General features: G+C 48.6%; 1 protein-coding gene across 14 annotated transcripts in view; it reads left to right on the top strand.

Annotated features, from left to right (window-relative positions):
• MTSS1 (MTSS I-BAR domain containing 1) overlaps positions 1–17,230 on the top strand; it is a 145,435-nt gene that overhangs the window by 102,380 nt on the left and 25,825 nt on the right. For all 14 annotated transcript variants that reach the window (XM_039853958.1, XM_039853962.1, XM_039853949.1 and 11 more), the window contains exons 4-6: positions 13,188–13,272; positions 14,322–14,413; positions 15,797–15,871. In XM_039853958.1, the coding sequence (XP_039709892.1) occupies positions 13,188–13,272; positions 14,322–14,413; positions 15,797–15,871 (252 nt within the window). The remainder of the gene's footprint in view (positions 1–13,187; positions 13,273–14,321; positions 14,414–15,796; positions 15,872–17,230) is intronic.

Here is a 17,230-nt window from a genome sequence, read left to right on the forward strand (position 1 = left end):
GTGGGAAGGGGGACCAGAGCAGCCCTGACCATCGGGGAAGACGTTCGCATCACATCGAGTGACTGCGTCTCAGGCGCATCCAATGTAGCCCAGTTTAGTTTAACCCCGAAGGGCCATCAGGATGCTAGAATTGGGTCCCATTTCAATAGAAATCGGGCAGGACTGGGAACATGTTTGGGAGATGCACATTTTATTCTAGCGGCAGCTGCTGTCCTCTGAGCACTGCTTGTCGTTTTCCAACCTCTGTGGACCTACCTCAGGCTTTAAAGATCTTATTTACTGAACAGAGTCCATTTTTAAGTAAGACTGAAGTCTCTTCCTCCATCTTTTCTTCAGGGAAATATAATAACTGTTAATCTGGGATCATTTCCACCGAATTTAATACAATTCTAGCACAAAGCAGAGGACTGTTGGTGGTTGAATTAGCCTGAGCCATAAAGAGACTTTCAGAAATACTGAGAATGGTTTTGGGATTCGCATTACTACTGTTTGACCTGAAGGTTCAATGGTAACTGGTAACTAAAACCAGTTCAGGCCCTTGCATTAAACAAACGGAGGATGGAGGACAGGGCTGGCCTGGCTCGTCGGGTCCTAAGGGCACTTTGCTTGTGTCGTGGTGCTGCTTTCTTGCTGACCTGAGCCTTTGAACCTGCTTTCTCTGTTCGGTCGTAAGAGCCAGCCCCCAGAAGCCACCCAGTCATCCGGAAACTGTTCGGCAAAAGTACTACTTGAGATAGAAATTGAGAAGAAAAGAATAAGATCCTAGATCGATCCATTTACATCACCCTAGATGAATTCGTTCAGGAAATTAGGTACAAAATGGAACTTAACTGCAATCCCAAGTGCCACCGATGGAGTCTTGGCCTAATCGTGGCCACTTTTCCTTTAGAGTCTTAAATCTTGACGTCCCCCGCTGAGTTCCTTGTCACAGTGTGCAGTAGGGATGGAGAAAAGATTGGGGAGGAAGGAGAATTGGGAAGAGTGACTGTCACAAGCCTAGAGCTTAAAGTTTGGCTTAAGTTCCCGCTTAGTCAGGCTTGTTGAGCACCTACTCTGTCCAAGGATGTGCACACATCCCATTGTGTGCTGTTTTAAGAGACTTTCAAGTTTCTAGGAAACACAGAGATCCTGAATTTGGCTAAGTATGGTTGGCCATTCCCGGGAAACTGCAGTGCAGGGGTCCCTCCTGGAGAGACAGGGTCCTCTGCAGGAGTGAACAGTGCCTCGTGCAAAAGGAAGCCGGCAGGAGGTCCCACGTACCGAGATGGTTCACGTCCACCCTGGTCCCGGGCCTTGCGGACCCGCCAGCCCGTACACAGTCCAGCAAGGAAGTAGTTCGAGTCTGGCTGATAAAACTAATGCTTGTGTGGGAGGGTTTTTATTTTCCTTCAATTATAGAATGGGGGTGGGGGAGAAAAAAACATAATTTCTTATCCACCAAATATTTAGGTTCATAATTGGCAACAGTGAGATGTCCTCAAGAATGGTTAAAAGTTTTAACTATGGACTCAGCCCTGGTTGCAAATCCTGAATTCTACTGTGACCTTAGGCAAGTTACTTAACTTCTCTGAGCCCCTTTGTCCTTGTCTGTAAATGAGGATAATAATCACTAAACTATAATGATACCTATATGAGGAGTGTAATGACATCTTTAAAATTTGAGTACAACATGCTTGCAAGTGCCTGTGTAATTGCAAGCACTCAGCAAATGGTAGCTATTCTTAATAATTTGGAAAGCAGCGAGATTGCTTCCTGACAGATGATAAAGTCACCGCATCCTGGCATGGTTCAATCACGTACCAAAGCCACTTAAAGGAATAGAGTAGTCCTTTGGCCAGCAACACCCGGGGGTAACGTGATTCTAGATACTAGAGGTTTTAAGAGTAGGCTGTTCACCACAAGGAGATCTGGTCACCCGCAGAGCAGAGTGAGAGGACTTGTTCTCTGGGGTGAGAGGACTTGTTCTCTGGGGTGAGAGGACTTGTTCTCTGGGGTGTCATCGCTTTAGGGGAGATGGATGCATTTGGCTCTTACTCTGATCCCTAAAACACGAACTGCCCTGTTCTGCTTTCATATTCATTAGGCCACTTTCTGGTTTACCTGGTGAAGGCTACCTGGGAGATAATGCTCAGATCAGCAGCTGTGAGTCTCTTATCTGCCCAACAGTTCAATTTCCTGAGCTAAGAAAATGTGTAGTTTTGCACATCAGCCCACATCTGCTTTGCTGGCACAAGTTGGCGTTCTCCAGTCACCCAAGCCTGGCTCCAGTGAGAGCATCTTTGTGCACCCGTGTCTCAGAGGCAGACCCTGGCAGTGGGAGCTCATGATGGCAGATGTCAGGGAGCCAGCAGTATTTCCCAGGTGACACCCCCTCAGTGCTTTGCAAGTAGCACCATTCCATCGGAAACGAAGGCGGAGGGAAAGGTGCTGTCAGCATGGGCTTACTCCTGTGGTTTCCCAGAGTGTGAGTGTGTCCATGTTTTGTGTTTCCATATAACTCTTCTCGCTTTGCTTTTAAAACAGCAACAAAGAAAAAGGAATATTGGTTATGTGGCTGCCAGGACCGTGTGTGCCAGAATCTCATGCTTGCTGGTCTGAAGCCGTCAGATGGTGATAGGACTGTGTGCGTGTGTTTTTCTTTCTTTCGTCCCTTCCTTCCTTCCTTCCTTCCTTCCTTCCTTCCTTCCTTCCCTCCCTCCCTCCCTCCTCCCTCCCTCCCTCCCTTCCTCCTTTTCCTCTGCTTTTTGAAAAGTCGTGAAGTGGGAGAGGCTGAGAAATGTGAGATTGGCTGAAAAATTGTCAGCTGATAACAGTTTGCAGTATCTTCCACGCTGTGTGTGGGCACAGAGGTGTCTTCCTAAAACATATCGCCGACCTTCTCCAGCATTTGCTAAGCACACAGTATTAGCTGTCCCCATAAACACCAGCTGGATCACCATTACATCTCAGCCACATACAGTAGCTGATGACACAGTTTTTTTGAACAGGAAACTCCACATGTTTTTTTCCCTGGCCTACGGTATTGAAGTGGGTTGTTGAGGTTGCCATTGTTGCAGAAGGGAAGTTATGCTCCCTTTGTTGGGAGCTTGACAGGTTTATTTTTGAAAATCTTTTACGTTTTTTCACTTTTGTACTAAGGAATCCCATGAGGACAAAGGGACAGATCCATCCACTGCTGAAAATACTATTTCTCCTCCGTTAGTTCCCTTGAAGTCATATTGCATCTTTGTTGCAAGAACATTGAGGTGATTTAAACAGCACATACAAAAATGTTTGGATAGTTCGGAAACGTTTTCAGGGCTGACACAGGGATTTGGCCGCTTTCCAGTGATTTAAGTATGGTCAGTGTCTCCACCATGCGTTTACATGGTAGATGATCTGTATGGTAATTACTAATACCAGGAATTTAATGCCTCTCTCTCTCCCTCCCCTCCCTGTAGTTAAACAAATGTAGGGCATCCCGTGATGCCACCTTCTCTCAGTTGTCCATCTCTCCATGCCCAAGGATAAAAATAAAATGCTGATGAAGGCAGAAGATAGTTCGTTAATTTGATATTCTTAATATCCTGAGCGCCTTCTTTGACCTTTAATGAAAATGACAGTGCCCCTGATGAGAACCAGCTGCCTCACAAATGCAGTGCAGAACACGGATGTGTCTCCCTGAGCAAGAGAAAGGACAGCGCAGGCGGGACCCCTGAGAGGTCATCAGGAGCTTCTCTGCTAATTAAAGGCAAAACTGTGACACCGAGCAGCAAGGAACCACTGGCTGGTGGCCTCATGAGTTTTCTAAGGCACCTTCCAGCTCTGAGGTTCACCCTAACAGTCCGTTGCTTCCCAGGTGAGACGAGATGTGTGTTTCGTGAGGACAGGGGCTGTCTCCTCCGTTCACAGCCCAGTCGCCGGGCCATCGTAGCATTTTTCAGTGTTTGCTGAGTGTAAGAATGCTGTCCCGTCTTTTCTCCAGCATGCCAGCTATCATAAGGTCATTTCTCTTAAAGGAGGAAGGGGCTCATTTAATCTAGCCTGGAGGTGACCTGGAAAATGCACTTTGCAGAGCCTCAAGCAGGTGTGCCTACCTCCAGCGGAGGTCCAGCTGGTGCCCCGGGCGTGCTCAGGTGCTCCTTCCCGACCCATTATTCTGTTGGCTGGCTATAGTGGTCCACCTAGTGGCCTTTTGGATTTGACCCCCTGGACCAAATAATCGTTAGCTAAGACATCAGAGTTAAGCTTTTCCGGACATTCTTTCTTATGGGAATTCAGGCTGACACTCAAGTGCCATTTCGAGACACTTCTGTGCTCCCGTTTGAGGTCCGTGCACCATCACTTAAAGTTGTAAAATAAAAGCATCCTGGCACACGCCAGCAAGATGGCAGAAGGAGGGTGCCAGCTTCCTCGCCGGGCGTGCTGCTCGCGTGTGCGCGGAGGCGTGTCGGCCGCGTTGCGTGCCGGCTTCGGGCGTCTCCCAGGGCGGCAGATGGTGGATCCAGCCTGCCCGGCCTGGCCCGGCCAGAGTGGCAGCTGATGCACGCTGAGGCAACTTCTGTGATGCAAGGCCTGGGCCGTCCTCCAGCTGGCTGTCAAGGTGAAAAGACACCTGACATTGCAAGACTTCTGGGTTCTCCGAGAGCAGGGGCTTGAGAGGAAGGAGAGAGACACCCTTTCCTCATAGACTGATCCTACCAGATTCCAACCTGCCGCAGGCCGTGGCAGAAGTGTCCTGGCGTGGCCTGTGACGGTCCCCAGCACTGGGTTCCCTGGGAGCTTTCCCTTCCATTCTTTGTTGGAAGGAGACCGGTGACCCAGGTGTCTTCAGCTTTGCGATACAATAAAAACCACAGAGAGCTCTAGAACTGTGGGGACACTTTTAAAAGCTGGTTAGTGAGGGGCAGCTGCCGGCCTGTTTGAAGGCGCAGGGCACCGAGAGCTCAAGGCTCACCGCGGTAGGTTGGCCACGAACCTCGGTGCTACAGCTTTGAGTCCAGCAAATGACCACTGTGTCGATGCAGAGCTGTTCGGGGGAGAGCATGTCCTCCCCAGGCAGGCCCTGTGGACCGCTCCTTCTCGGCCTCTGGTCTTCTGAGATGCCTGAGAAGAAGGAACAATTCCGGCTTTCTCAGAAGCCGTCCTTCGTGCAGGTAACTTTCATTCCATGTACGCATTACCCAGCTCCTCGGAGAAGTGAGGGCTGGCACATCGATGTGGACAGGTGCTCCAGCTGGGCCTGAGCTGGTGACTCTGACCTCGGCCTTGCTGCAGGACTTGGCCAGTTACGGCTACAACAGAGCCCTGCTGAATCAGCCCATGGGTGTAACCAGTGCTCCTTATTTTCTCTCTAAAATGTACCAACGCCTGCCTTCACTCGGCTCACAGCTAGAAGGCTTGTCCACACACTTCCCCCACCTGAGTTGCAGGCTTACCCTCGAGTCAGTCTTATGTGCTCCCAGACCTGTAGATGCCAGTTGTATGGACAATCCTGACGTTATTTAATTATAAGTTAGATAAATCTTTGGAATATGAGTGTGAACATCAAGATTGGTTATTTCTACAAAATAAGTGGACTGTTTAGAAAAATAAGATAGACGTAAGCTGCCTTAAAAAAAATATTACCATCAAATGATATATGGATGAGGAAATTATAAAAGATCGAGGATAACAATTATAAAAGATCTAGGATTTCAGGTCATTTCACAAGAAGCCCAAACAGGAAATTGTAAATGATGCCTTTTGGGTGCGATGAATGCAACGAAGATAACTCAAAACATCAGTCGACATACTCATTTTTTAGAGTACAGTCATCAACATTTTAGTCTAAGTAAGTCAGGCCCTTGCTGAGGTCACACAGCTGACAGATGGAGGAGCTGGGCTTTAAATCTACTTGTCTGACTTCAGAGCCAAGCTCTTAACCCTTTGGCTCTACTGCTTTTCCTTGTGACCCTCGTGCTAATTCGGGAGATGGCAAGGAGCTTGTGCCAAGACCCCAGGTGAGCCGTGGTGACAATGCTGCTGCCACAGACATCTTGCTTACAGGCTGCTTAGGGTCTGCATATCACCCAAGTGTATGTCAAGAAGGACAGAGGATGGGCGCAGATGCTAGGAAGCCCCAGGACCCTCTTGGAGTTCAGTGGGGAGGGCAGAGGGTTGCTTACTTCAACAGGTGAGATTCGGTGTGGATGAAACAGATAAGTTTGGGGAAAAGATTCCCAATAAAAATAAGTCACGGGGGAACGTACAGTCATATTTGACACGTCGGTAGTTAGGTGCCTGGGAACCACACGCAGCCACCTCTCCCAGACCTTTTAAATTCATAACCAAGTGGGTACAGTAAGCAATTCCAGCATCGTGTGCAGCGAGGAGAGAGCACCTGCCCAGCTTAGGTTTGCGTGGCACCTGTTTAGTGTCTGTGTCACAGATCTTCAGAGACTCTGGGGCTGACAGGGCATCACCGGCCGGTGTCTGGATAGAAGCCACGAGCTGTTGAGAGGTCTGAGGTCGCTTTCTTATTCCGCTGTCCCTTGTCCCTTCAAGTTCCTGTCTGGCTCATGAATGAGTTTGTCATAACCACTTGGACAGTGGGTCTTCCATGCCTGAGACCCGGCCTCACGAGGGCCCCTCGGGCTCCTTTTCCTAGTAGTTTGAATATTTCTGATATTTTGTACTTGAACGTAAGCTGCCTCTGGTCACATTAATGTGTCCCTAAGGCTTCAGGGGAGGGACATAGTGCCTGTTGACTTTGTGGGGAATGTCACTTGTGTGTTTTGAAATGAATGTTTCTTTAATGGCAGGCAGAATATTTTCTTCATTATGCGAGCAGGAGTTGCCTATTACCTCTGTGCTTATGAAGCCTGGGGTGGGCAGCGAGCTTAATAGCTTTTCACAGCTGCGGCGGTGTGTGTGTATGGGGCCGCTGCTGTTACAGCTGAGTGTGTCAGGTGCGGCTTCCCAAAGCCCAGCTCCAGAATCGGAGACCCCTCCTTATGGGAGAAGGACAACAGGGTCAGTTGTGCACCCAGAGGACGTTTGGCAATGTCTGCGGACACTTCCGGTCATCACGACAGGAGGAGGGCTACTGGCGCCCAGCTGGTCGAGGCAGGGATGCTGCAGAGCACCGTACAGTGCACAGGGCGGCCCCGCAGCCAAGAGCGATCTGGTCCAAAAGGCCAGCAGAGCTGAGGTCGAGAGACCCTGCCGCGTCACCCTGTCCCTTTGGATGCCTCTCCTTCAGGGGTGTCAGAGAGCACGCTCCTGTCCAGCTGGCCTGCCTGCCAATTAGCCTTCCAATATTAGCCTTCAGAGGGGCCGCTGAGAGGCACAGAGACTTATTGTAGCCGTGCGCTTGACCCAAGCGTTTCTTAAGTCTTGCTTCCTCCAGCCCTTCCCCTCTCTCCGCAGAAGCCTGTCCTGACAGAGCTGGCTTTTCAGTCCTCACTAGCCACCTGCACACAGCGGACCCCACAATGGCCTGGCCATTAGCCCCCCGCTGTGTAGGGAGATGGAAGCTGCCTGCAAATGAGGTAACATGGAGAGATGGGACAATGCCACTCGATAGATGCCACTCTCCTGTCTCTCTCTCTGCAAAGCCACCGTGGCAAGTGGCAGTTTGAAGGGCGTAACCATGTCAGGCTTTTGGGGGGACGGATCAGCGGCTCCACTTTCCTTACTTTCTCCACATCTGCACCAAATAGGCGTTAAACAGTTTCTGTTCTGTTTGGGACTTTAATGTGCCTCTTTGTCCTCGGCTGGGAATGTCTCCAGCTCGTAATGGCAGGAAAGAGCCTCTCGGTATCAGTAGAAGCAGGGCTCGGATCCCAGCCCTACCGCTGCCCAGCCCTGTGGCCCTCAGCAAGTACCTTAGCCCTCCTCAGCTCCAGTTTTTCTGCTTATAAAATGGGACTAACAATACCTGCCTCGTAGGGTTGCTGCAAAAATAGTCCCTGTACCATTTTCATAGGTGTCCCGCCCCCCTAACCTGACTGAGCCTCTCACGGGCCAGGCCCTTGTCCTCATCATCTTGGTGGATGGATACTTATTGTGGGTGGGGTATATCGTCTCCCTCGAAAAAGAGATGTTGAGTCCTAACCCCTGGTTCCTGTCAATATGGCCTCACTTGGACATAAGGTCTTTGCAGACGTAACCAAGTTAGGGTAAGGTTAGGAGCGTGGGCTCTAATCCAATACGACTGGTGTCTTTCTAAGAAGAGAGAAGTTTGGACACACACACACACACATGCGCGTGCACGTTTCACGTGAAGACACACGCACAGGGAGATCGCCACGTGAGGTCGGAGGCAGAGCCCGGAGTGACGCGTCTACGAGCCGAGGGTCGCCATACCCACCAGAGCTACAAGAAGGCGAGGAAGGATTCTTTCTCTGTAGGTTTCGGAGGGAGCAAGTCCCTGCTGACACCTTGACTTCAGACTTCTAGTCACCAGCACTGTGAGATGATAAATTTTCGTTGTTTTAAGCCACTTGATGTGGAGTACTTTGTTACACAACCCTACAACCCTAGGAAACTAATGCAATACTCAGTAAACGTTGAGGAATGTATGTCTTCATGCGCAAAACACAGAGCATCCTTGATAGTCTGGCCTCTGGACCCTTATTCTTTCTTTCTACTCATTGTCTCTTTGCCGATCATCCAGTTCAGATTGCTGACTGATTTTGTGCTACTTTATTATAAAAGAACCTTTGCTCGTTATGGGAGAAAGTGCTTACATAGACCACACTGAAAAGAACGATGAGTTTCGCCATTAAGTATTTCTGTGTCTCTCAGTAGCGAGGGATGGGCTGACATTTATTTTTAGCAGCAGGGTGATTCCTGGTGCCCTGGGAGGGCATTGCACCCTTCCTTCTTCTTTCAGCTGGCAAGAAGCAGAACCCAATCTGCGGCTTTAAAAATAAGGATTTGTACGCTCTTGCAGAACAGGAGCCCGGGCCCGTGGGGGAGAGCAGGCTCTGGGTGTGTTAATTTGGTGGCTCAGCAAGGTGACTGGGGCCCAGGCACTTTCTGCCTTTTGCCATAGGATAGGCTTCGTCCTAAGGCATGTGTCCCCAAGGCCATACTGATGGCCAGCTGCAGCCACTGGGTAGCCTAGTTCATGTCCACATCCTGTGGGGTCCTTCTTAAGATCAGGGAAATCATCCCGAGTCCTCCCCAGCAACCTTTTCCCCATGTCGGTCCCATCCGTGAACCAGCCACTGCCACAGGGGATGAAATTAGATCATTGGCCCAGACTGACCATCCGAGGATGAATGGATGCTGGAGATTGAACCACAGTGCCCTCCGTACTCTCCAAATTAGCCATTCCTATGCATCTTCGGTAGGCAGAATAATGATCCCCAAACATACTCATGTCCTCATCCATGGAACCTGTGAATATAGTACCTCACGTGGCAAAGGGACTTTGCAGATGTGATTCAGTTAAGAATGTTGAGTCAGAGAGATGATACTGGTGGGTCCTGTACAGCCACAGGGTTCTTATAAGAAGCAGGGAGGATCAGAGTCAGAGAAAAAAGATGTGAGGTCAGAAGCAGAGGTCAAGGAAGAGAAAAGATGCTACATTGCTGGCCTTGTGGAAGGAGGAAGGGGCCACGAGCCAAGGAATGTAGGCAGCCCCTAGAAGCCAGAAAAGGCAAGGGAACTGAGTCCTCCCCTAGAGCCTTCAGAAAGAACGGAGCCTTTCAAACCTTGATTTCAGCCTGATGAAACTGATTTGGGACTTCTGACTTCCATAACTGTAAAATAATAAATATGTGTTTCTTTAAGCCACCGAATCAATTACAGTCACCATGGTTCTCTAGGCCGACCTTGAATCCTTTTATAGACCTTTTCTAGTGTAATAAGAAATTGTGAATCTTCTATAGTGTGCACTTAGAAGATACACAGTTATTTATGGATTAAACAAAAGATAAACTCATTCCCCTGAGCCTGCCTCTGGGTAGAGCTGGCCTGGTGGTTTGCTCTCAAAATGGTAAGTATCGGTCCCTTCGTCCGGCGCTCATGCTGGGCGCAGGGCGTACAGAATCAGGCAAGATCTTGTCCTCACTCACAAGCCGCCAAGTGTCTCAATCAGCCATTTGATTTCCATAAATATTCTCGCTGTCAGTTCGGAGCTCTTGCAGATGTCTGCTCTGTCTTTGTAGCCAAAGCCAGTTTCCTCTGAAGCTTTCAGACCTGCTGATTTTTTTTTTTTTTTTAAGTTTTGGCAAGGGTCAGGAAGAGCATAAGACGTCGTTCAGCACATCCACAGAGAGAGAGAGAGCTATTTTTAGGTGCCCCATGTTGCCCAGATCAGCAGTAATTCTAACGGATGGGTCCCGGGGTCCGTGGAGGATGTCATCTGCCTGTCTCCTGCCCTCATGCCCAGCTGGACAGACACACTGCTGTTTGGTCGTTTTCTTTGCGGTTCTTTGTTTCCTCTCTCTCACGGCTTCCTGTGCTGCAGAAGCACAGTGTGGAGCACACGCAGCCTGTTTGGAAACTGCTCGTTATCATTCCACAGTTCTGAGAAGCATGGGCCTTCTGGGGATGATAAATGACCCGTGGCCATCTATGGAAAATACCCAGGAAAGTAACGGAAATGAGGGAGCAGAGAGATAGGATGCGGGAACCGAGCTTCGAGGCGTTCTCTGCCAGCCAAAGAATCCTTTCTTGAGGAAACTGAGGCAGAGATCATCAGTGAAGCAGCTTTCCATCACTTAGCTCTCTGTAGTCACTTAGCAGGGGCCAGAGCTCAATATCCTGGTACCAGTTTGACGGTCATAGGCTAAGAACCAAAATCTGAGAGGTGGGCTGTAAAGCCCTAACACCCTAATAGTTTAGCGGAGTGTTCTAGGCTCTTGGCTCTGTCCCCTCCCATCTCCCCTTGTCTGTAATGAGTGCCACATGCTGAATGGTTAAATGCATAAGACCTTGGAGGTTCAGCCTGGGGCAGAATCCTACCTACTAGCAATGTGACCTTGAACAAGTTACATAAGGAACTTTTTTTCCTTTCTATAAAATGGGAATTATGATAGTACCAGCACAACCGGGAGTTGCGAGGATTAATGGAATTCATGCATTTATTCCAAGGCCCCTGCATGTCCTAGGCTCTATACAAATGACTCACCGTCCCATGACCCTAATACACCACTCTGCAGCCTTATTTAGGTGACTGCGCGCTATTCCGTTGTGTGGCTGTGTTGCATGTGTCTTTAACCCAGTCTCTATAATGAGATATTTTCATTTCCAGTTTTTACCATTGTAAACAACATTTTCACGACTAGCCTCATAGGTAAGGATTTGCTCTCATCCTTAATTATTTCCTCAGGTTAAATTTCTAGGAGTAGAACTGCTGGGTCAAGGAGGAGTCGTGTTTTTAAGACTTTTCCTGATAGATGCCGCCTAATTTTCCTCAAGAAAAGTACCAATTTACCATTCCTTCCAGCAGTGAATGAGTGTGCGTTTCCTTGCATGGCCGTGTTATTAACTTTTAATCAAATGAAAGCCCAGGAGAAATAGAAGCTCTTTTCCACTGGGATAAAATGTTCCTCATCCTTGCTTGGAAGGCAGTAAAAGTTTAAGAGAACCGGACGGGAAGCGGGGAAGGTGAGCCGCTCGTGTGGGAACAGCGCCCTCTACTGGTTTTCCCTGGCGGAGAGGTGTGAGCGGCAGCAGTTGGCTGTGCTGAGGTGGTCAGTCAGCTCACGCCTGAGTGGCTGCAGGTGCCAGAGCTAAAGGGCAACATTTTTTCAGACTTCTCGCCATTTAAACAGCCTCAGACGACTTTTAGTTCCTGCTCAGTTTCTTGTACAGCAGGGCTTCTTAACCGGGGCGGGGTAGGGCTTGCTTTCATTCTCCAGAGAACACATTTTGGATGTCACAAACTGGGGGGCTGCTACTGACCTCTAGTCGGCAGAGGCCGGGGATTCTGCTAAACGTTGTAGGATGCACAGGACAGCCCCCCAGCAAAGAGTCATCCGGCTCACACATCAGGAGTGTTAGGGTTGAGTTAACCCTGTTTTGGAGGAATGGGAGAGAAGCTCTGAAAAGGCTTCTCTTTTCAGACTAAAATAAAATGTAGAAATATTAACATATACTATATATCGCCATCATTAGTACATGTTTTGGCCCCGGAAACCTGTTAGTTTTGCAGAATAAGATGGAAAACCGCTGGAGCTGAAACCACACATCCGCATCTCTAGGAGAGAAGGCTGGAGAGAACACACGGCCCCCAATAATGTCGCCAGCCCTGGGGGAGGGGGTGGTCATTTTTCTCCTGTCGACTTGGATAAACCTGCCATAAATTCCTGCGGCTTTCCCTTGAAGGCCTCCTCTTTTAAAAAACAGAGCTTTATTTATAACCCCATTTCATGAACCTAGTGTTTTCATAACATTTATAGTTGTGCTGTCCGGCACTCAGTACAAAATTGCCATCTGTGGTTGCAATTTGTCCCCCGTCCCCTGCGCCCAAGTAAATGCTGATTCAAGCATGGTTTCTAAGATGGGGAAGGAAGGGAGCTTCAAAAATAATCTTAGAAAAGGGTGTGCCCGAAGGGACAAGTATGACAAGAATTTGGGGAAAGTCAGACTGTATTGCAGTTTGTTTTAATATTTGCTGAGTTTATGAACTTCTTTCACTGGTGTTACTTAAACCCATTAAAAATACTCTCTTGCTTCATTTTGCTTTAGCCTTCCTGGTCTCCGAAATACCTGTATGTGTTTTGAAATATTTAGCTGAAATGCCTTTATTAACCATTCTAAATAGCTAAGAGGATTATTTTGCCAGAAGACAGGGGGGAAAAAAAAAGAAAACTAAAGCTTTTCTCTAAATATCAGGTAGTATTTTGATTATCTTCCTTGGAAAGTATTTTCCAGACTGCAGGTCATTGACCCATTAGTGGGTTGTAAAATCAGTTTCATGATGGTCACAATCATCATTTAAAAAAAATTAGAATAGAAAATATTACAGGGTATTATATATAGTAAAGGTAACTTTTGTGTAAGTGATTAAATAAGCATATGTTGCCATACGTATGAATCTACATGCACGTGTGTGGGCACACACATCTGCATGGTGAGACGCCTCAGATAGTAGCTGAGGTTTCACACGTGGTGAAGTCTGGCTTGCTTTTAAATCCTTTCATTCCCTTAAATATTTCAGTGATTCTGACTTGTCTGCCATCCTCAGCTTTGTCTCTGTTGCTTTTCAGGTGGCACAAGGGAGATTGGCTCTGCCCTCACCAGGATGTGCATGAGGCACAGGAGCATCGAAGCCAAGCTGCGGCAGTTTTCGAGGTGAGGAGCATATTTCGCCCAGATCTCAGACTCCCTAGCCGAAGTCCAGCTGAGTGGAGGAAGCAGTGCTGTGTGGCACTTGCGGTGTAACTCGCCATACCTGGCACTGGTTTCCTGTCTAAATCCCCACAACCCATCTGTCGTCATAGCCCATTACTGCTCCCTCAGCGAACAGGTGTTTGTTGGGCATCTGCTATGTGCCAGGCACTGGTCTGGGCTCTGGGGATACAGCGGGCCACCGGACGGCCTGGGGCCCTGCCCTCACAGAGCTCGCACCCGCTTCAGGACCCCTCTGCGCGCCTGTGTCTGCCTCCTCGCCCTCTGTCAGCGGCAGGCCAGTGCCTTCTGCCGAGGCCTTCGGGTCCCGGCGCCCTGGAGCAGCCGCAGTACTGGGCGTGGGCTGTGCTTTGCTGTCCTGCTCCCGGCGTGCTGCCTGCAGACCCACCAGGAGGGTGGTGGGTGCTCGTAGAGCCCTCCACACTGCCAGCCTCCAGTCTGCCGTACCAGCCTCCAGAGTGGGCAGAAAGGGTAGTGGCTGGCACAGGGAGAGCCACCAGTGTTCCCGTGATAATGGACGTTCTTCCAAGCAGATCAGCATAATTCAGCTGTTTCACACCGTTCTGCCGCTGAAGTGAAATGCCTCTGGCGCTCCTGGCAGGGCCGTCACGGGAGGCACGTAGTGGGAGGGGACAGAACATAGCAGGAGTCAGCCAGGCCTGGGTTCAGATCTTTCTGCTGTGCAGCCGGAAGGTGACCCCACCTGTCTGCATCCTTGCTTGTTAATACAAGCACTGGAATATAAACAGGGACATGAGAAGAGAGGTCACTTCAACCAGTCACGTTTCTGGCTTCTTAACAGTCATTGAAACACATCTTGAAAACAAGGTCGTTACAAAATCAGGGGATTTGGAAGTGAACTTGGGCTTAGTATGCTGCCTTATCTTGCTTCAGGTAATCGCGATGTAGGTATGTTTTGACAACCAAATGTAAATCTTGTCAACAGAATGTATCTGTTTAATTTTTCCTTTTCTTTCTCTTTTTGGTAAAAGTGCTTTAATCGATTGCCTGATAAACCCACTTCAAGAACAGATGGAAGAATGGAAAAAAGTGGCCAACCAGCTGGATAAAGACCACGCAAAAGGTACAAGGGCAGGCCGTCCGATGTGTCGCGGCGCTCCGAGAAGCACAGGCTGCCGGGCGTTTCTGGAGGCTGCCCAGTGCTGCCGCTGGGTTTACTTGTGTCACCCAAGGGCCCACTGTGTCCCTGCGTCGTCTCCTGTAAGCGTTTCAGTGTCTGAGGATAAGGAGTCGAAAGTGATTTCGTGGCAGGATTCAGTGCTGGTGTTCTGGCATGAAACCTCACTCAGCAGCTGATAGCCTGATGGTTCAATGGGCATTGATTTTGACCAGCTGAATTAAAATGGAATTGTAATACCAGGCTTAACTGCCAAAGATTCATACTTAAGCCATTTCAGTACTTTTTGAAAACAAAACCTTTAATGATACGAGCAAACCTTGGGTCTCCTTGCCCAGAAATGGCCATTCTCTCTGCATATGCCTTGAACCGGTGAGTCTCAGTACCTCATGTGCCAGGCTCTGGGGACGGAATGGTCCAGACAGACACCACCCCTTGTTGGTTTTCCTGGCGCCAAAGGTTGGGGGTGCTGGCCATGGCTCCAAGGACCATACAACCCAGTAAGTGCTGGGGAGGGCCAGCATGAGGGCAGATCCGAGTGGATAAAACTGGAAAGAAAGGGTCAGCTGACTTGCGTTTCTAGGAGCGGAGCAGATGAGTGAGAGCTCTGTAGGCTGAGGGCGGTGGGGGAGATGTAGGGAATACCCGTGAGCGAACTGGTCGAGCTGGCCGCTAAGCGAACACGAGGGCCGCAGAGGGAGAAATGCCGGAGGTGACTGTCGTGTTAGGTGTCCACGTCTGGATGATGGAGGTAACAGCGGAAATGGGGACGTCACGGTGAGAGGAAGTGGTTTGCGGAGACGGGGCGGGGACGTGGTGGGTGGGGGCGGCCCCTCCTTGGCGTCCACAGTGTCCAGCCCCAGAGTTAACATGCGCCAGCGGCCGCTCGCTGCCAGGTTCCCCCCATGCTGGGGCTGCGGTGTTCTCCCTTGAGTTTTACATCCGTCCAGTGTCTGCCACGTGGGTCCTTTTGAAGGAGATTTGGGCCTTGGGAAAGTAGATAACGTAGAAAATATTTCCTCATCCTTGAGCTGAGAAATTGTGAATTTTTCATTTTTAGTGAAATATTCCCAAATGACGACTTTCCTCAAAGCCGGTATAAATGAATGCCATATGGAAAGGCCACACTGCATTTTGTCGCTTTTCATGTGACTCTCACCTCTGCTCTAAAATGTCTTCATGCCATTTTTATCAGGATAGTCCTGATAAAAGTAAGCTACTTACTGTGTGTCACAGTTTATGCTTTCTGTGATGAAAGTGCTGGCTGTTCCAGAAATACTTTCTGTTGAGCAAAGTGGTAAAACGAGTCAATCTTCTGCTTCCTCTTAGAATATAAAAAAGCTCGCCAAGAAATAAAAAAGAAGTCCTCGGATACCCTGAAACTGCAGAAGAAAGCAAAAAAAGGTAACTCTGCGGATTCTGCGGTTAATAGTGTTCCCTTGGGAAAATGAGCACGTGCTTGATTTGTCTTCGAAGCAGAAAGTGTTCGATTCGCACTTTCTTATGTGTGATGGCCCTGGAGAACAGATGGGGACGAGTAGAATCCATCTGAATTAAAGTTCTCAAGTGCAAACTATCTATTAATTTGAGGCCCTTGCAAAGTTGCACTTGACTAGTTCCCTCCCCGACCTTTGTCTCCAACATTTGACAGTTGCCAAGCCCACCGTGCGTTATAATGAAACCTATAAATTTCTTGGAAGACTTGGGATCGTGCACAAAAGCCTTTATGCAAATGTTCTGTTTTAATTATTACAGAAATTATGTCATTTTCTTCTCCATCTTTCATAGCCTATAATCTCCTAAACCCTTTATTAAGTCCTGTGAGAATGTTAGAAGTGGCTGCAGTGGGAGCCAGGAGCCACTGCTAACAGGGAGATTTTTCATGGTGTTCTCGAGGGTGGGAGTTCGATGAGGAGAACCAGGCTCCAGCAGCAGGCCCCTCCTCCCGCCTCCCTGCTTACTGTCACTCACAGACCAGTTCTCTGTCAGACCAGTGACCCAGCGAGCCTCTTCCAGCATGGACTGGAAATACGAAAAGAAACGTCTAGCTACCTCCACTCTGCAAGTATTCGTAACATTTTACGGAGACCTAAAATGTAGGGACCGTCCCTTGAACTTGAGAAGGTGACATTCCTTCTAGACTATTCTTGATATAAAGTTTTTTAATTTGCTGCATCCCACCTGGTAAAATGGACTTTTTCCCATCAGGCCACTCCATGGGTAAAGTCTAGCATTTATTTGAGACAAGGGTCTTTTTAGGTAGAAAGCCCCAAAACTAAATTTCCTCTTTCCTAAACAAGCTGTTATTGTTTAGAATTAGAAGAAAATGCATTTGGAGAGACAGAGTGGTTCAGTGGAAAAGGAGTGAGGATGGCACAAAGTTTTCAAGCTTTGGCATTTCTAAAAAAATGTTCCATCCAGTTTTTATAAAACCCATGAGACCATTTCAAGAGTTTTCACCCATAATCAGATTTTCTGTTCATCTTGGCTCTAGTCATTTCTTCTGGATGCGTTTTCCTGGTCTTGGTGCTTCAGAATTACCTTCTGTCTAACAAGGGCACCTGGGAGCAAGCATTTGGCAAGTGATAGGGTTTGTGGTCAGTAACATTTTAGCGAGTCTAGCGGTAAATGTTTGCAAATAAAACTGCCACCGTAGTTCATCGAATCTGAGGTCCCATGAAAGCACAGGCTGGTAAAAATTTAGAGCTGAATTCCACTTAATTGACAACTTGGCAGCTTTGAGATAGGAGAGATTATGAGTTT

Source organism: Pteropus medius, unplaced genomic scaffold, assembly GCF_902729225.1.
Source record: "Pteropus medius unplaced genomic scaffold, Ma_sr-lr_union100, whole genome shotgun sequence".
Lineage (NCBI taxonomy): Eukaryota > Metazoa > Chordata > Mammalia > Chiroptera > Pteropodidae > Pteropus > Pteropus medius.